At 41.9% G+C, this 21,328-nt stretch overlaps 1 protein-coding gene across 1 annotated transcript in view; it reads left to right on the forward strand.

Moving 5' to 3' along the window:
- Nucleotides 1-21,328, forward strand: part of arhgap24 (Rho GTPase activating protein 24) — a 97,438-nt gene that overhangs the window by 25,593 nt on the left and 50,517 nt on the right. The window contains exon 3 of the mRNA XM_080419898.1: nucleotides 2,904-2,991. Within this exon, the coding sequence (XP_080276024.1) occupies nucleotides 2,904-2,991 (88 nt within the window). The remainder of the gene's footprint in view (nucleotides 1-2,903; nucleotides 2,992-21,328) is intronic.

Consider the following 21,328-nt stretch of genomic DNA (forward strand, 5'->3'; position numbering starts at 1 on the left):
CAGAGATAATGTCCCATATATGTGACCTAGCTGTAGGAGTGGGTCATTTCACGTTGTGCATTATAACTGGTAACATAATCTCTGGTAATATAATATAATCTCCAGGCCAGTCTTTTAATGGACCGTTGTGTGTGTGTGTGTGTGTGTGTGTGCGCGTGTGCGTGTGTGTGTTGGGCCATACTGCTGCCCAGTGGGTTCAGTGGTTATAGATCTGTTCAGGTAGTGAGGCTGAGCCTGTCGCCACCTGTAACACAAAACGTCTCCAAAGAAGAAGGTCTCTGAAAATAAAACCCTGTTGCAGCAGCTTGGACGATAAGGTTGGGCTTTTGTGCTTCTGTTGTCAGTGACTCTGAACCCTCATCAATTTCAAGGACCCTCAGTTTGCGGGTCCATTTGGTTCCATTTGTACATCACGATCCATTTCATTCCAAACTATCAACCATATTGCTGGGGCCCATGGAACCCCCTCAAGGACCCCTGGGGGTCCACAGACTCCCACGTTGAGAACCAGTGATTCAAGAAGGGAATGAATTATGAACCAATTTTAATTGTGATTCAAGACGATGTACATATTAACCAAACTCTTACCTCAGACAACATTATGAGAAATAGGGAATGGAGAAGGAATAGTCAATACACAATCTTACATGCACGCACGCTCGAAACGCACACACACATACAGTACGCTCACGCGCACACAATACACACAGACAAATGCACACACACGTGCATGCCACGTCAAAGTGTGACAGCCCACCAGAGCAGACGTACGCTCCAAAGGGACGGCTAGACTGCAGCAGACATCTATCCTGTAGAACTATTAATAGGCGGCAAGGTTGTCGTGGTGATAGCGGAGCATGCTGATGCTGATACTATTTAAAGCAGCAGGGAGCTGCTGGCCTTTAGTGTCACATCGCTGATCTATTGCCTCTGGCCCAGGCTGTAGATTTGTGTACCCCGGCCCATAACACTGCTTCTTTGCCACGTGACGACTCAGCTCTGTCATCCACAAACACCCCCAAGACAGTGGTTCTCAAACAGTGGTCCCCACAATTCATATGTATTTTGCTATGGACCCCCATTTGAAAAGATTTTGTGCCAGGGACCCCCATAAGAGAGGATTTGTCAAGACTTTTCAAAAATGTTTTGAAAATAAATATTGAATGCTTAAACTGTTCCTCTTTTTGCTGGAGACCCCCTGGAACCCCCTCATGGACCTCTGGTGGTTGAGAACCACTGCACCAAGGGACACGGACACGATCAGACTTGTTTTTTGGTGATGCTGAATGGCAATCAGAGCCTCACCAAATGCCTGCATTTACGTGCACTGGTCAATGAGAGACTAGAAAAAATGCTCCTCGGAGCACAGGTCTCTGCCAGGTCAGGTAGGTTATTGTGAGGCAGCAATGTTCGGAATTCGCCAATCAGGATGGAATATGAAAAATCGGACAGATCCGTCTTGATCACTTGACTATAGAGATAATGTGTACCGATTTGTGTGATGTTTGGACAAAATAATATCATATTTTTAAAAAAGTTTTGCAAATACGTCCTCCTGGTGGCGCTATAACAGGACAATGAAAAGGGCATTTCTTCCTTGGCCTAGTGGGAATGTGCGTGCAAAGTTTCACGGCAATCGGACGCTGCGTTTATGTTTTGAGGCATTTTGTTGCACTCCTGCAAACTTAGTGCCAATATTAATCATGCTTTTGTAGTCTTGTTGAGTTCAGAATTGTTATTTGCACAAGGTGGCAGTGGCTCAGAGGGTAGAGGTTGGGAAATGGAAGGTTTCCGGTTCGTTCCCCGGCTCCTCCCGAGTTGGTGTCAAAGTGTCCTTGAGCAAGACACTGAACCTCTGACTGCTCCTGATGAGCAGGTTGATGCCTTGCAATGCTCACATGGTTTCCTCCATGTGTGAGTGTATGTGAATGTAAAGCACTTTGGATAATGGCACTATATAAATGCACCATTTCAAGGCCCGATATTAATAACTTTGAAGTGTGTGTACCGGTATTCAAATCCATCTTGCAAATTTCTGTAAGATTGTATGTCATGGAAACATTTTAGCACAATGATATAAATTAAGGTGCATTATGCTTCCCAAGAAACACAACCTCGATTGGCCAGATTGATGCAAAAAAATCATCTGTGAAAATAAGTGTATAGAATTTGTATGCATATAACAATGTTTTATAACTCAACTTGCTTTCAAACAATTGAGAGCTCCGTAAATTAGAATTACTATTTTGGAATACCCTTCAAAGTTTATTCAAACTCACCAAAAGCACTACTTGAAATATTACAGCGCAGTCACCTGAATTGAAAGATTACTGGGACTTTGAAGTTTGCTTTGAAGTGGGCATAATTGGAAGCTTCTTTTAACGTGTTGGCAGCTGCATCCATGCTTTACCGATCTGCTTTAAAGCTACAGTCCATGTGTTTGATGTCTCTCTACCGATGGAGGGAGGTAATTGCAACGAGAATGTAACTTTATTGATATTGTCGACTGTCCCTCTGTCTACCCATTCAGCTATGCCGCACATGGTATAATGTACTGTAGTATGGTTGAAAAGTTACTTTAAAACTTGGTGTAGGCAATCTTTATTTGTGGTGGTGAAATCAAATTTATTTCAAAACTATCAAAGGTGACAGGAATGTGTTTTTCAGTTCAAAGCAATGTTAATCTAATAATGAATAATTAGGTCATAATTGCAATCGTAATCGTTGGATGTTTGCAGCCACATTATTTTGATGCATTTATGATATGAAAATAGTTAATATAAACTTCAAAGGAGTGTTGAATATGTTCTTGCTTATGAGTGTTTTGTTGAAATAGGTGTCCGGGAGGCCTCTGGTGATTTCTGTGTATGCTTAATCTTTTTTTATTGTTTTGTTTTCTCCAGGGAACTATTCTCTTACCTGGAAACAAAGTCACAGAACATTCAACCGCTGGGGATGAAGGTGGAAAGTTTCTCTTTGAGGTCATTCCAGGTAAGAAATATTAACAGGAACTCACACACGCACGCACGCACGCGCACACACACACACACACACACACACACACACACACACACACACACACACACACACACACACACACACACACACACACACACACACACACACACACACACACACACACACACACACACACACAGACTTACATATATACACACAACACTAAAACCTACTCGACCCTCTCCTGTCTGTACAAATATAGACTGTCCGGAAGGGTGGGGTGTGGTGGGAGTGTGGGGGGGCTTTTCCCAAGCAGAGCAATTCAGAGAATGTGAGTGTGTGGAATGAACACACAGACACACAGCTGTACATGAGAGTTGGGCCAAGGACCAATCGATCCACGTGAAACCTTAGAGAGAGGCAGCGGATGTGAGCATTGACCCCTAAACCCTCTCTTTTTACAGTACCTCTCTTCATTTTATCTGCTGTGTTAAACCCAACGGTTCCTCTCAAGAGAAACTTAACCACTTAGACATCTATACTTAGTCAACGCAACCTGAGTTGGCTCGGTGCTTGGTCAGCTCTTGTTTCCCTCTACACCGAATCTCTTCATCGAAAATAGCCAATTCTACAAGCTTATTGAGACAGAACATATCGTAGCTCATTCAGAGTAGATTGGCTATTTTCAGAGAATGTTCCGGCCAGAATAGGGATGCTAGGGTTCAAGTGGTTAAAGGATGCCTCAAGACATTCTCTCATATCATCCCTCTCGCTCTGTGATACTGCCTGATTTAGGTTCTTGCGGTATTTACTATTTATCAATAAAACATCTCCACATGCCCACTGCGGTCCTAAAGTCCTGCTAAAACCTTGTGATGTTTGGCTAGAATCATCACAGGCCTTTGCTGCTCGGTTACAGGAATGTTTACTTTGTGGTGTCCATACCTTTGGTGGTTGTCTAATCATTTACACCACTCGGTGTTTGAGTGTTCCTTGTTGTCACGGTAACGTTACACTCTCTAAAATTGTTGTTTGGGTTCTGTGGAATCACGTCAATAATTATGAAATAATTCAATCTATCAGCAATACTTATTTCATCAGTGTGTGCGTGCGTGCGTGCGTGTGTGTGTGCGACTGTGCGTGTGTGCATGCGTGCGTGCGTGCGTTATGCATTTCTACATTCTGTAAGGGCAGCTATACACTACTGCATCTATACTAGCAAATATTACATGGTCAGTATTCTGCTGTGAGAGCTTTCATTGTCATTTGGAAATGCTATTGGAGTGTTGTGAACTGTGTTCAGAATACAGTAATTCTTCCCATTGTTCCTCAGAACAAAGTTACATATACAGTACAGAAAAAAAGCTTAGTGTAGTTTAATTGAGTTGGGACACCATTTTTCCATATGTCTGTGGTTTTTGGACACAATGCCGCACTTTGATGTACTACTGGCAATGTACTGGAGCAAATTGTGTGTTTATTTCAGTGTAAAGCATCAGGCATTATGAGAGGCTTCTTCAAATAAATTGAAGTCACGATGACAACTCTATCATCAAGACTAAAAGCCCCTCAAGCAGTGCTGCTCCTTAAAGCCAACTGGAAATTGGCCAGGTAGCATTTTGTGATTTGTTTTAGGAAGCTTTTCAAAAGTCTCAGTCTCAGTCTAAGGCTATAAATAAAGACGTCAATGTAAAAGTGAAGTGAAACAATATTCCCTTGACTCACACCTGAAATAGCTGCAGTTGCTGTAATCATCAGCCATCATTTCCGTTTCATTGCCATCTGAACATTTTTAGGTTCCTCTTTTTGGTAATGAAACTAACAGGTGGTTAGAAAATATTGACTCATTTCAGTTTAGTTTTTCCACAATGGTGGACAATAACAAAGTACATTTTTACTTAGTATATTCTACTCTATTTTTGGAGAAAAAGTACATTATGAATTAACCACTAATTAACACCCTATTTGAAACAAATGAAAATAACAGATCTACAAGTTCACAATGTGTTGCGATGGGACGCACTGTGAGCTTGTAGATCTGGCGACAACACCCAGCTAAAAGTATCCGTCGGTTGACTTATTCCACCTTAGACTCCTTACCAAAGTCAAGTACATGGCTTTTCAGATATCGATGTCGTCAAATAATGGCCGATATATTGGACAGACCGATTCATCGGTTGCGCTCTACTAGTTATAACCAATTACCATACATGCTAACAGCAACCAGCATGGCAAGCATGGTGGAGCTGAGGGTTCGACCCCCATTCTCAAGAGCCAAATTCCAATACCGAAAATCTCGGCCACTCGCTCACTCCCACTCGGTCACTCCGACTTCGAACCGGAAGTAGTCAGGGTCCAATTGTTCATGTGCTTCTTGGAGGAGGCGAGTGGAGTCGAGTGGAGGAGGCGAGGAGGCTCTCCACTTCCGCATTGAGCGAGTGTACATCAAGTGTATGCTCGACCACTCTCCACAGCTCCTCCGCGGCAGACTTCCGCATCACGTGTACACGTTTTTTAGTTTTTTTCCCTTCTCCCGTGACGTATACATGGTCCTCCTCCACATGTGGCCACACAAACAATGCTTGAAACCCGAAACCATGCCGAAAACACCGCCCCCCATTCGCCCCCGCCGATCACTCGTTGCCCATCTCTCACACACACACACACACACACACACGCACACACACGCACACACGCACACACACACAGTGTAAATTAACTGAAAAGACGCAACAAGCCACTGGCTTTATTGCGTTGTATGACAGATATAAAGCATAATACAATTATATACATTGTAATTATATTGTGCACACTTCTTCTGTCTCAAAAGCTGATAGTTCATTTCTCTCCGTGCATGCCTCAATGCAGTGCATGGACTACTATAAATTACTGTGACAAAGATTATGTTTAAAATAATGTATTGTATTTATATCATAGACTGAATATAGGGTGACTATATTCTGAATTCCCCAAAAGAGGACACTTTACGCTATTTAACTATAGCCGTACTCATTCAATTCTGAACCGATTCTTATTTTTTTTTCTCTATTAGCTGTGAAGGGTCTTCTTTCATGTCTATCAGTCATGATTTAGGGGCGGGGCTTAGGCGCGAGTGGAGGAAGCGAGGAGAGTTAGCGAGTGACCGAGCTTTGGGGAATGGAATTTAGCTAAGGAGTTCTGGGAAGGAAAGCAGAAACTCGCTGCCCAGATTGATTCCAACGCGATTGAAATCAATAATGCAATCACAGTCTTCATAGTATAGGAAGAAAACACAGAGAAAAGCAACGCTTTGAGACATGTTGGCTTTTCTTTTGTGAAGCATTTGCTGAAGAAGTACAGTATTTGTGATTTCTCAAATGTATTTTGATGTATTTGCCAGTGGTGGAAAGTAACTATGTACATTTACTTTTGAGGTATTTGTACTTTACTTGAGTATTTCCAATTGCCAATACTTTTACTTCTACTCCACTACATCTTGGATCCAAATATTGTACTTTTACTCCACTACATTTATTTGAAAACTTTAGTTACTAGTTATTTTATAGATTTTGATTATTATTACAAAACATACATTAACCACTTCAGCCCTATATACATTTCGGCCATTTGAAAATAGCCGATCTACAAGCGCGCAATGTGTCGCAATGCGACACATTGTGAGCTTGTAGATCTGCAATTTTTAAAAGATTTTTTTACATTTGAAAACTTGAAATGGGACATTCTGCATAATTAGTACTTTTACTTTTGTAAAGTACATTTTTATGCCAATAATTGTGTACTTTTACTGAAGTAAATTTTGAATTCCAGACTTTTACTTGTAACAGAGTATTTCTATTTTGCAGTATTGATACTAAAAAAATTTAGTTCTTTTTCCACCACTGGTATTTGCCATGTAAGGTTTTCTGCTCTAAAACCCCTATTTTAATTAAATAATGATCTGTAACAACACTGGATAAAAAACATGACCCTTTTGTCATCCCATATAATGCTTCTATGGGTTTGTTTGCAGAACAGGTAGCTTGTAGTTAAACTTTGAATTCCACTTGTTCCCTGCTGGGTTACAATAACGAACAAAGTTTGTACCACAGCACCATCTGTCATTGTCACCCCTGTGTTATTCTTTCCTGTGAAAGGGGCCTCTGTGCTCATTACAATCTACAAGGAGGTGCAGTTCATATTCAGGTTTAATTAGTGGCAAACAAAGCATGTAGTCACAGAGGGAAGCATTGCATGAGCTCATAAATATCAGGAACTATCATATCACAACTAATAAACTGAACTTATTACCCCAAAATATCCATGGGAACTTTCCTCATACTGCATTGCAGACCCTCTTCTGTACAAAATGTACCGCAGCAGTCGTTATTTGACTAAATGACACCACAAGATGGGGGATGTCCATCATTTGCCACACACTTTTTTAACACTGGGGATTTTACTTTTTGCACCATATCATTCTTGGCTTTCGTCTCTTTATTGTCTAACTTTAACTGTCATTCTGTTTTTGAAGGCTACATAGTAAAATCTTGAGAGTGTACAAAGGTAAATAATGTTTTGTAAATTAGCACTGAGGATCTTGTGTAACAAAAAATAACTATACACTACTAGCTAATACATCTAATAAAATAACTTCAAGTCAAGAAAAATGCCTCAGTGATGGAGTAGAGGGGGGATTTGTTGCTTTTGTAACATTTCAGTTCTGCTTTTTTGAGCAGCTGCGTGCTACTGTTTTTGGACATTGTGAAATAATAAGATTGTCAGAGTTATGAACTGAGACTAGTGTAACTAGCCCACTGTTCCGAAGTACCATTCGTCAGACGGTGCGCATGATACCTCACACTAAAATAAGTTCTGACTATTGGGACCTCGGGATAATTGGCCGTCAGACTAATGTGAACTAACTAAGGCTGAAAGGCTCTGTTCCGTTTAGTGTAGCATGAGTCTGTCCATGAGCCAAAGTGCACAATAGCAGCACCCTGACTCTGACCTGAATGGAACACAACCTTGGCCACATCAGCCAGCTCTGACTGGGGGGTCCCGACTCCCGAGGTGTTCCCAGGCCAGCGTATAGATATAATCGCTCCACCTGGTCCTTGGTCTGCCCTGTGGCCTCTTCCCAGCCGGGCATGTCTGGAAAACCTCCCTGGGGACGCGACCAGAATGCATCCTTGCGGCATCGGAAAGCATCTGCTGCCGACAAATTGTTGTCGGATAGCGTCGTTCCGTCGGTTCAGACCTCTATCGACCCGACTCAGAGAAACCGAGCATGTTCAGTCTTTGGGCCGACTGGTAGAGCCGTGGGGTAGAGAAGAGGGGGGTGAAGGTTTGGTCCGAGCCGGCTTCGGTGTTGCCTGTGAGTGAAACAAGCGACCAGGTCTATGAAAACAAGCCCAAAAGAAGCGACCGGTTTCACCACTTGAGCCCTATTATATCAGCTATTTTCAAAAAGAATATTGAAAGCAAGCCCAATTAAGCAACTACACTTCAGAAACAAGCCCAAACAAAAGCAACCAGCAACTATGGATATTTACAAGCGACTTTACAGGAAAACAAACCCAAAGTCGCATGTAATAAGCAGACCTGGCAACACTAACAGGCCAGCCTGCCAGTGTTAACGCATTTGCACAACAATGTGCGCTGCGGCCGACAGTTTGTGCTGAACTAAATGCCAACTTTTGCCAACAGATTACCAGTCTGTTGCAGTGTGTTGTAGTCTGAAGAAGTCTGTTTGGTGGAGAGTCACCTTAAGGGAGATGCCACCCTCCTGAAAAAAAACATTTGAGTAGGAATGAAGATTGACCGGTAGATCGAGTGCCTTTTATCGTTATTGCTATACAAGTATGTTAGCCAACTGGTTGCCTAACATTTTTAATGACTACACCATTACCTCACTGGAACCAAAGACCTTTATGAGTTTCGGTGGTAAAAAGCCTGAATCCAGATAATACTTAAATTTCCATCAGGCAAAACCAAAAGCAAAGGATGTGAGGACAGCTGACACGGTTGGCTCAGTACCAATGTAGCAATGTAGAGAAGGTATAAGGCGGGTGGCAGATCCTAAACGGCCTGTTCACCAGGTGAGGAATCAAATCATACAAGCAACCAGGCTAAGGGGACAGATTATCCTGCTGCATGGCAAGAAGCAGCTGGCTCAGCTGTTTATTAACCACATTATAGCAGTCTATATGTTTGACAGTGTAAAACGCTACAGTGTGTGGTTTATGACTCATTCCTGGCATGCATGTTGCTACCGCTGACAAGAGACTGAGGTCATGTCTTCTGTATGTTTTTGAGGGATTTGGGGCTTAAGCAACTTTGAGGCACAGTTCCTCCAATTTTGACTACACTTTTCATGACTGCACTTCCCAGACTACACTTCCCATGACTACACTTTTCATGACTACACCTCCCATGGCTACTCTTCCCATGACTACACATTTGTTGTCCAGTAACAGTAGTCCCATGACTACTACTGTTGCTTTGCATGACATAGCCGATCTACACGCTCACAATGTGTTGCAGCGCAACATATTATGAGCTTGCAGATCTGCTATTTTGGGGGGGGGGTTTTAACACAAGATTTGTGTTGGACGAATGTTTTGAAGGATTTTTTTCCCCCTAAATGTTCGCCTATGTCCAACATAGAGATACTAGGTTGTAAGCAGTTAACCCCGCCACTGGCTGCAGTGTGGGGTGAGGCAGCATATCGTGAGTTGCTCCTTTTATAAGCATACACTCATCTGTATTCCAAAGTTTTCTAACTAAGCTTCTTCACTTTTCCAGTTCATCCAATGTCCCTGCTTAGTGTGAAAAACTGCTTTGGCCCAAACCTCTAGCTTCTTCCTGGCAGAGTATCTGTTCCACTACAAATTTCCTCTTTTCTGTGGGTGTTGCTTTGTTCCCAACAGTCCAGCTTGTGCCAAATCAAACTCCAACGCATTGTGCCCATGCTGTCTTGATTTATATGGTTTATTTTCATTCTAGCCAATCCAAATGATCAGAATCCCAATCACTTTTAATGGCCATATCATTTTCACATACACGTCACGGACTGACTTCATGTTTATTCACATGGACAAAAATTACAAAGCTGTGAAAGCACCATACCGGCATCGCTTCGGCCATATATTCTACAAAATATAGACCATTTAGCTGATAACCACATGAACCCTAGCAAAGGCGAACATTCTGCGAAGATGTGAAAATAGCAGAGCTCACAACGGGTTGCGTTGGGACACGTAGATCGGCATGTAGATTTTAACGAAGAGATTTTTATTTACAAAAAAAAGGAGGGGTAGCCCAGTATATAGGGTTTAAAAGTTAATGGCTTTACTTTTAGATTAAAACAATACTGAACATACCTGAATAATAGAGACAATGTTATGGGATATTAGATTTTCATTAGTCCTCAGGCTTAAGTCATCAGACTTCTTTTGGCAAGTCCGATGTCTGATTCAAATGCAACTATAGTGTAACTTTGATGAAAAATAACCACACAATGATACCAACACACACAATGAGTGTGTTGGATTACCTATCTCAAGCACGTTTCAAGTCCCTGCAAGTTGATTTTCATATCATACTGAAATGAATGGAATCAAATGGCTTCCTCGAAAGCCAAACAAACCACAGTATGACTTGGAAAATGGTTGGCAGTAATTTCAGGTATACAGTAGTCATAGACAATGGGCTTGTTATGGCCCCAGCTTAAAGGAGAAAACGAGGCGCAGCGAGTGAATGGTTCTTCCCAGCTCCCAAAAACCACCAACAACCAAGATAACCAAGACCAGCCTTAAGTGGATAATTACACCAAGAGTTGTTAAAAATACATCCCCAGCAAAACCATTGTTTTCCTATGGTTGTGCGCTGCACGCTGCTCTCTGTTTTTTAGACACTCAAAAGTTTAAATATTCTCAACTTTTCAGCACAAGGTGTAGAATTATACTGCTGTACTGCTGCTTCCTGTTTTGATACTTGTAAATGTGTTAGGAACGGTGGGACAATGGTAAATGCAGACAAAAGTAGGGGTCATCGCCATGCCAGCTGTGATGGACATTTTCATCAATATTTTGGTTGTTTGGTTTGTCCGCAAACTGTCTTTCTAAGTTATCTTTCTTCACCATCACTGTGCAGTTCTTGCTGATGAGACAAATACTTAGAATACTGATGACATCTCTGCAGTTCCATGTACAGTATGGTACACACAAACACATGGCTGAGATTTTAGTTCCTTATTTCATTTTCTCAGTTCTCTGTCTGCTGGAAAGGTCTAGTCAAATGATTTATGATTTGTCAGCGAGTGTCTTTCCAAGTTTCCTTTCTTCACCATCACTGCATAGTTGTTGCAATCCATTTTCCCATCACAGATAATTTGTTGTATACTATGTCTTTTGTCTCATGACGTCTGTTCCCAAACTCATTCTACTGATGTCTTCGCTCATTAGTTGTGGTTGAAAAATTGTAGATTAATAAACAGGTAACACACCTGTACCATTGATATGCTGCCAGGGTCAATCCTGTGTTAATTCACAGCACACTGCCCCACTCTTTTCTTGGGGTTCACATTCAAACCAGCAAACCTGAGCATGGTTGGACGGTGGACGATATGAATGTTTTTGTCTGGGTTTGCAAATTGCTCCACAATGGACGAGCTTAACTCGTTTTCTGTTTGTCAAGGTACTGTAGTTTCAACAATTGTTGTTTTAAGGTGAACAAGTATTCAATGTTGATGTGAAAGTCTTAGACCATGCGTACGTAGGTGGTGTGATGTAAGGTACGCCAGTGCAACAATGAAAAAATTAAGGCAGCTATTAGAATAGAATAGACTTTATTTGCCATTTGCACGAGTGCATAGGACATTTTGGAGCTCAGCTCCCTGGGTCAGCATTAAAAAAACATACAAACATTAGCAAACGTGACTTCTACAGTAGCTGTCTGTCTGTCTTGTCTTGCATCCTTACTTGATGCAATTATGTACGGGTACCAATACGATAAATCTCCTGCAACATATTAATGAGCACCTGGTTTACGAGTCACCAAAATCATTCAAACAAATTATTATACATTAAAATAATTAGGATAGATATGTACACATAATAATCAAAATACAAAATGTGCCATGGACACGTTTGTCTGTGTACGGACATGTTGATAACCCCTGGACAAAAGTTTTGTGTTTTTGAATCATCTGCACCTAGAAGTGTCCTGCTGTGATCACCCCGTAAGAAGTGTTTATTTAACATATATGACCCCAGGGTGGGCTGATAGCAAAATAATAAACTAAATAAACTAAACATGAACCACCTACCATGACATAAGCATTAAGCTAAATGAAATAAACAAAAGACCAACACAAACCTCACTACTGACAGAAAAACAGGAAGAAAAGGTGATCTAACACAAACGCCACCCACCCCTACCTACCAAACCCAGCTGTTAAATCAATGAGTAATTCCAACAACACATAAAAAAAATAGAGCGACGTGGTCACTGGCATTCTGGCTGGAAGCTGGGGAAAGCCAGCCTTTTAAAATCCCCGCTGGAAGGCTGGAACCAATCTGCGCAATCAGCGCAGAACAAGTTATAAATGCCTAGAGTCAATGTGCTATACAACAATGTGTTGCAATACTTTTCAAATGTAACTTATGCACATGAATATTCGATATAACTGTGTACAATACTGATTCAACACATCATACGTGTGCGTGCGTGCGTGCGTGCGTGCGTGCGTGCGTGCGTGCGTGCGTGCGTGCGTGCGTGCGTGCACGTGCGTGCGTGCGTGCGTGCGTGCGTGCGTGCGTGCGTGCGTGCGTGCGTGCGTGCGTGCGTTGCGTGTGAGTGTTCATTACACATAATTAGTTCATGTGGAACTTCTCAGCATATTTGTAGGTACTTTGTTTTAAGCTGCAAGGCAGTCAGGTGTGACCCTGGTGTGTCTGACTGCAACCACACAGGGGAATAAAAAAAGCAGCTGTCACTTCTGCGGACATTATAGTCTAGTAGTGGTAATGTGTTTAGTAAGACAAACACATACTTGGACAGAATTGGACTTGTTATTATGAATTATGTTTGAGTTATGTTTGAATTATCTGCACAAAGGCATAATACATTCAAAGCACAAAGGCACATGCACCGATGTCACAAAACGTTTAAAGAAGTTTGACAAACACATAAAAGAGCAGCGAGGGTGTTTCTTTCCAACCTATAAAAGACCGTGGGCATGTTCTGGCTGTGTCTCAAACCAGAGTGCAGATGCCATTAAATGAACTCATGCAGACCCAAAATGTGTTTGAAAATGTGATCGCCAAGCATGTTCACAACAAGGGTCCCTTGTGCATCACTAAAACATCTCAGGGTACAAGGGACTATATACTGTTGTAGACGGAAAGTTTTAGCATTCTCAAGTATTTTTGCCTGCCAAAAAAACGAAACCGGCTCCTACATTCTGTATCCTCCTTGTCCCCCCCTCTGTGTCGAGGGAAAACAAGGGGACAACTTATGTGGCAGCTAATAAAGAAGTCTAAGAGAAGTAGAGAGTGAATGAAAGGGGAAAAAACTCCACAAATAAATTCCACTCGTCTAAATGTGGCCCTGCAGCAGTTAGAACACAACAGATACTGGTTAGAACCAGGACCAGGGCCATCTGGGCCCGCTTGGGCAGAGAGAGAGAGACAGGGTGTTAGATCTGATCAGTACAGAGTTGTCCATTGTCTTGTAAAGGGTGATGATGGGGGCTGGACAGGCGCCAGGTGTCTGTTGACTGCCAGGGGAACTGAATAGGAACACCAAGACGACCGCTGCAGTGGGATGGAAGACTTTCTGCTGTTCAGCAACGACGAGACAACTCTAGTCTCACAGTTTAGCCCAGTGATTCCCAACCTTTTGATTAATGATTATTTATCAGGGGTGTGCCGATACATCGTCCCGCGATATTTCGCAATATTAAAACGTGACGATGTGTATCGTTGTGAAGTCATACTGTATCGTCATATATGTATATATAATTTTTTGGCTAGTGAAAGTTAGATGAGTTCGTACTGTATGGTGTGTGTTATATGAAATGTGAGCTTACCATAATCACGGTAATCCTTAATCATATTCCATCATATTCAAGAGATTTTGGAGCGAAATGAGACTCCATTCACTTTCAGTTTAGAGCACTGCAGAGGGCAGGTGTGTGTGTCTGCTCGTTGACCCTCGTTAATGTAACATGCATCAGGGCAAGTATGTTTCTGCACTGTCAAATAGGCCAACATCTGCATCAAAGCGACCCTCTCCGGCTTGTTCAAGGTGCTGTTATTAATAACTAGGCTACACTTAGTTGGTAAAGTCCAGATGACACGTATATTAATATGATTTTAGTGCAATTTATATGTATGCAGTATTTATAATATATTATTTGTTATTAGTGTCTACATGTCCTCTGAAACAAAGGGGTTTATAATGAGAACTTACTTCACTTGTTCCTTAAACTTGTCTACAGTTTGTATTTCATTTTGTGTAAAACTTTTTTTTGTGTTTTATAAATAAAGCACTTTTAAACTGAAGATAAAGGCCAATGTTGATGATAATTGAAACAATTTTTTTTTAGATCGTATCGAGATCCTGAACCCAATATCGTGTATCGTATCGTGAAATTAGTGTATTGTCACACCCCTATCATTAGCAGCTTGCGGAGAAAGGGGCGTGCACTTCCATTCATATTTATACCCCTACCCAGGAAAGGGGGCATGGCTGTGGAAAGGGGGCGTGCCTGTAAAAAAGGATCTTACTGTTGCTCTGACTGTGGGCGTCAGGTTACAGAGTGTGGCAGTTTGATTGACAGCCTCTATTTGCAGGGTGCCGCCCCCTCTCAGCTCTCAGGCTATAGACCATATTCACACGGCGGCCATGTTTCTATTAAGTCAATGAAGTGCCACCCCGTTGCCGTGGCACTTTCAATGTTAAATTCCAAAATGGCCCCCGTGTGAATATGGTCTATGGACACAGGAGGAGAATACTTTAAATCATAATAAATTATAGAGTGCACCAAAAAAATTACAATTTTCATTTTTTGTCTGCTTAGGGTCAGATAAAAACTCGATTAAGTTTTGGGACATTTTTTTCCTCTTTCTATTTTCTCCTCTAATAAAGGAAATAGCTATAGATTGAGTCTACTGTCTGCAGCAGCAGCAGTCAGTCGAGCCAGATAAAAAAAATCATAATAGAATGCACATTTAACAGTACTTTTTGCCCCAAATCCCTCGAAATGAGATTATTGTGATTAGTTTAGCTTGCATGCTGCTATAAATGATGACTGTGTCATTTTTTTTCTTGTTTATCTCCGGCACCCCAATCCACAATTGTGTGAAACAATTACAAACGCTCTGCATCTGTTTAGTTGGCACACCTGTCAAGTACATCTATAACTGCCAGTGTTGTCTAGAAACATTTTTCCCATCTCTTTCTTTTCATACACAGAAGCTGATGCTTCAAAGTGCTGTTTAGACTAGAGTGGATATCTTCTGTGTATCCCACAGAAATTAGCCACAGCTGGTTAAATCAGAAGGTCAGACATTTGACCTTCAGCTCTCCCACCTGTGTCGAGGTGTCCCTGAGCGAGACGATATCCAGTGAACCAACATGTACCATAGCGGCACTCTGACTCTGTTAGACCCGAATGGAACACAGCCTTAACCCATTAAGACCTGAGGCGATTCTTTAAAAAAATCTAAATCCTAACAGTTTTTTGAAAAAAAAAAAAAAAAAAAAAGAATCACGGGTTTTTCAAAAATAGCAGATCTACAAGCTCGTAGCGCGGCACTCGGTGCCGCGCTACGAGCTTGTATATCTGCTATTTTTGAATAGCCAAAGACATCTAAAGTGACACAGATGCGTTCCAGGTATCAATGATACTAGCTTTTGGCATGTTACATCTCACTTCATGTATTTGTGGATATTTTTCAGGATTACTGTGGAGTTTTTGTTTTGTTTTTGTTTTCCCTCCATGTAGTGATGTTGAATCACCTCAGGTATGCCAGGTATGGTGTGCAAAGACGGTTACCTGTCATGACAGGTAGATGGGCTGAGGGGTTTAGTTGATTACATCGGTTGCAAAGGCTGCCTGCCTTTGCCAAATTATAAACTATGATCATTGGGCAAAAAAAGGACATAGTGGCCCGAACTGTTGGCCTAGCGGTCCGAGCACCTAGGCTCTAGATCAGCCTGGTGTCGTGGGTTCGAGTCCCGTTCCCGACGACATTTGCCGCGTGTCTCTCCCCGTCTCTCTCTCCCTCTTTACTGTCCATCTTTATTTACAAACTATCAATAAAGGCAGAAAAACAAAAACTAATCTTGAAAAAAAGGACATTGTGATTTTATAACCCTCTGCAATATTGGAATGGATGGTGTATGTGAGGAGATCAATAATATAGTTTGGCTACAGAAATACCCTATGTCTGTATTTCTGCACAAAACGTTAATGTCAACATTTCACTGAGAAATTCTTAGACAGTGTTTTTTTTTCCTTTAATACTGAACATTGCCTCTCCCATGAGCATTCAGGACTACAAATATCAGTAATGGTCGAATAAACTCCAGTAGCCAGAGATCAGAGCACTGACCTCCTGCTCCATCTGAGAATAATCATCTGATTCCTATAAAACTGCTACAGTATGTAGAAGCAAATAAGGGAGAGAAGTCCCCTGCCGTGCTGGAGACGGAGAAACCATATGCCTCTCTGTCCCCAATGTGTCCCCAAGGTCTCTTGAACACAGACTGTAGGACTCACCATGCTTTACTCCATGCCTCAGGCTGGGTTTTTACAATCTCTCTCTCTCTCTCCCTCTCTCTCTTGTTCTTTCTCTCATGCTTGCTCTCTCTGTTGCACGCTTTCTTCTTCCTAACCTTCTCTCTCTTCTCATTTTTGTTTTCTCCCTCCCATTTTGTGTGTGTGTGTCTATCTCGCTCTCTCGCTCTCTCGCTCTCTCGCTCCCTATCTCTCTCTTCCTCTTCTCCCTGTATCTCTTACTTTATTATCATTTTTGGGCGGTGTAACCGCCCCTATAAGTGAGGTTGGGACATCGACATTTGCTGCACTGTGATTGGCCACCATTGTAAAACCCTAATCCTGCACCGTGATTGGCCACCCATTGTACACCCCTAAACCCTACACATTCAATGCAAATCTATACTTTTCTTCAAGTGAGCTTCCATCACTGTGATGACCACTAGCTGCACTGTGATTGGCTGACTCTATTGGCTGACTCTATTTAGCACTGTGATTGGCTAGCGAGACACATGACACATGTGCATAGCCCTATAAATAGGACTATGCACTTAAAAAAAAACATAGTTTTGGTCTTTAATTAACAACAGATGGCACAAAAACATAGTTTTTTTTAAGTGAGTCACCCAGTCACCTTTAAGTGAACTTCCATCACTGTGATGACCACTGTGATGACCACCACACATACAAGCTTGTAGATCTGATCTAGATCTGATAGATATGATAAGCTTATATTCTGTACTGTAAAAAATCAAAAATCACAAAAGCCAAAATGCGTTATAAAGCATTGTACCCAGTCACATTTGTTTCTGTTCTTAGTCATGGCTTCCAGTTCCCACCTGATGTCGTGTGTGAGTTCTGACTGCTCCAGATCGTACTGAATAACTGCTAGCTTGCATAATGTCTTCAGACTAGGACTTAAGTCTAACACGTACAGGTCATCAGGTGTGCTTTCTCCTCCAAAGAGGATGATACGATCTCCCACAATGCAACAGAACATCTTATAAAACCCACACGGTCCTTTTCCTCTGGGCTCAACCTTCATCCAGGAGAAGGTCTCTGGACTGAATTTCCACAGATAATTGAGGGCAGTAGAATTATTTATTGTGCCACCACATATGTACAGCTCTCCATTGTAGGCAAAGGCTGAAGGACCCCAGCCTCCTCCTGGAAGCTGTGCAGAAGGTGTGTTCAGCCAGCAGTTGGTCTCTGTGTCAAACACTCTGAAGATGTTGTTGCTGGAGTAGGCTCCGTATCCAAATACAAACATCTTTGTCCCAATGATGGTGGCAGAGTGAGAGCTTGAAAAATATGCTGGAGAGTCTCTGTTGTTAATTAAAGACCAGACCATTGTGGTGGTGTCCAACTTGTATATGTCATTATATCTGTTTGCTCTATAGACATACATGACCTTCCCCAAGACACAGGCTGAGTATCCGTAACACCCCTCTGGAACAGTTCCAGAAGCCTTGGGCTTGAACCATCTGTGGGTGTCGACATCAAATGCATAAAGCTCGGCACAATACTCTCTTTTGTCATTTTTATAACCCCCCCAGATATATATATCTTCTATCAGAACAGCTGTTTGGTAGCGGCGGCTGGATGGAACCTCAAGGGAACATTCTCCTCTTCCAGTTGTTACGGGGGTCAACTTCCTCCAGCGTAAAGACACTGTGTTGAAGACGTGAACGCCAATATAATCCAAGTTGATGAAAGTGAGCCCACCAAATAAGTAGACTTTGTCTCCCACAGCAACAGCAGCTCCATAGACAAACTTTGCTGGTCCTCCGTTCAGATGCAGTGTCCAGCGGGACATTTCTCACAGCTCCTCCAGGGATCAAATTAGATTCCTCAAATGTAATTTGGGGCTTTAGCCGAGATGTGTGGCAAATTAGCTTCAAAGGTAGCTTTGTCAAGGAGAACCAGCTAAAGGCGTCGAGTCAAGAACGATCCTTAAGTAAGTTGATGAAACCTGATGATAAAGTCTTGACAGTACAGTATCTGTAAACAGTTTCCAATTCTGGTTAGAGATGGACGGAGTATCCAAGAGCATTGGTTGAATATATGTCAAATATATGTCCATGAGTCCATGATGTCACACTTAGATGTGACAGTCATCTCCATATAAGGGATTCTGGGTGGTCAATCATGCCCAAATATGGTGTTCATGATGTGGACCCCCTCTAACAGCAATAGCCGTGATGAACAGGATTCACTCAAACGTATGTGTGTAACTATGGCGACCTGTCAAAACAAACCATTTGAGGTGTGAACCACATTTCCTGTGGAATTCTGTAAAGAATAGAGGAGAACTGAACGGAATACATCCGTCTATCGGCAACTAGTTAGGCTACATGGAGGCACGTAGGTCCAGTCTCCAATTAGATCCTGACTAGGGATGGGACGATATGACAATGACATGTTATGATTATAGTGGCAAAAAAATATTACGATTAGCGATATTATCACGATAATCAAAATATGCTTAAAACTTAGAATGACACTTTTGTTAACCACTTGTAGCCCTATTCTGGGGGGAACGTTCGCCAAAAATAGCGGATCTACAAGCTCAAAAACGTGTTGTGTTCCAACGCGTAGTGAATTTGTAGATCGGCTATTTTTGGCGAGTCGATTTGTGTAGAGTGGAATAAGAGCGTACCAAATACGCTAGAGATACGCGGATGGGCTTTTTCTTCACCCGAATCCGTGCGTACACGTTCATTATCCATTCGCCATCCCGCATTGATTATATCATCCTATTTATAGATCTGCACCAACCGCATGGGATGCACATGGGATTCTTCTGTACTTTTCTACTTTCCTTTTTGGGCGGTGTAGCCGCCCCTATATGTGAGGTTGGGACATTGACAAATGCTGCACTGTGATTGGCCACCCATTGTACCCCCCCAACCCTGCACTGTGATTGGCCACCCATTGTACACCCCATTGACCCGCTGACTCTATTCAGCACTGTGATTGGCTAGCGAGACACATGATGAAATTATGATGAAATTAATAACCTATAAATAGGACTTTGCACTTAAAAAAAAACATATATTTTTTAAGTGAGCGTCCATCACTGTGATGACCACTGTGATGACCACACCGCCCACTTCACACTGGGTGTGATTTTTTTCTATTATTTGTGAGTCCCACAATGGAAATATGTCCTGGACTTTGTTGTGTTATATGTTTGATATGTTGTTTTTAATGCATTTCAAATAAAACTAAACTAAACAAAACTAAACTCTACCAAGCTCTCTCTTCCCCCCTCTCTCTCTCTCTCTCTCATTCTCTCTGCCACTATACTATTGATGTATATACATCATCATCATTCCCACTTCTCTACACGATACAGGGGCTTTGGGACGTATAGGTAGCCGGTGCAGCTATTTACTGGTCATACCATCATGCTGCTGAGTTATAGGAATGTTTCCATGGTCACCCCTGGAGGCACACATCCCATAATTCATAGAGGACCTTGGGATCATGTTGCACTGAGCAGGTGGCTGGCCCCAGGCATAAATACTGTTTACAAGGCAAAACCAACAAATGCACAATATGTGGTTGTGCTCTGTTGATGTGATTGAATTATGTTTTTCCTCCAGCATCTCATATGAGGCTTTCTGGGAATGTTGTTATTTTCTGAGTCGGTCCGCAGAGTGGTGTTGTGAATAACTTGAAGGAAATAGCTTCACCAGTGATTTGGCTGTTCATTGCATTGTGTGCAGCGAAAGCCAGAGCCCTGTTTGAAATCAAGGCAACAGTGCCCTCGTGTGTTTTTATAAATTATTACAGTCATTTAGAAAAATTCTGACTCCTAAATACTTTGTTGGGGAATGTTTTATCTGAAGATGTATTTGTGTTGAATACATATACATATATATAATACTCGTATTCAATGTGTTGTTGTTAATGCGGTGGGTAATGTGAGACATGCTATATGGCATTGAGTGTATGAAAAGACATACAGCTGTGTGAAAGCTGCAGTTGGATAAAATGCACTCAATACTCATCCGTTATCCTATTGGTTGATGTGCCAAAAAAAAGAAGAGGTGATGTAGCTTAATGTATTCTACTTGAAAGCTACAATTCTAAAAGTAGTGATGCTGCCCACAAGCTACTGGGAAATGTTTCTAAGCTGGTAGCTTAGATAGCCTGCTTATATCTAAGCTAGCCTACTGCCCAACACTGCAAATAGTGTAACAGTGTTTATGGGTCATCTAGGCTGTTTGGGTACCACAGCTGGTCTCATAACATTCCACTGAAAATGAATCGCTGCTTGATCGGCATTTCTAGTTTTATCATAGCACCCCACCCCACCCCCACTCGCCTCAGCTAAAATAAATTGACTAGGTGCTGAAGTCTGCACTCACGCACATTGACGGAACAGATTGAGATTTCAATATAATGCAGTGCTTTTAGGTATGCATCTTGTCCACTTAGGCTACTGTATGTTTATAGGCAATCTCTGTGGTAGGTACAGTAGTCGCTACCAGTGATGTCATCGACTAATTTACTTCTGCTCCTTAAATAATAAACAGCCTGTCAGGACAGGAGCAGTAGTTTTCATTTTGCACAACCATTACAATATGGTTGAGAGGT

This window comes from Gymnoscopelus braueri (genome assembly GCF_963280865.1).
Source record: "Gymnoscopelus braueri genome assembly, chromosome: 22".
In the NCBI taxonomy this organism is placed as follows: Eukaryota; Metazoa; Chordata; class Actinopteri; order Myctophiformes; family Myctophidae; genus Gymnoscopelus; species Gymnoscopelus braueri.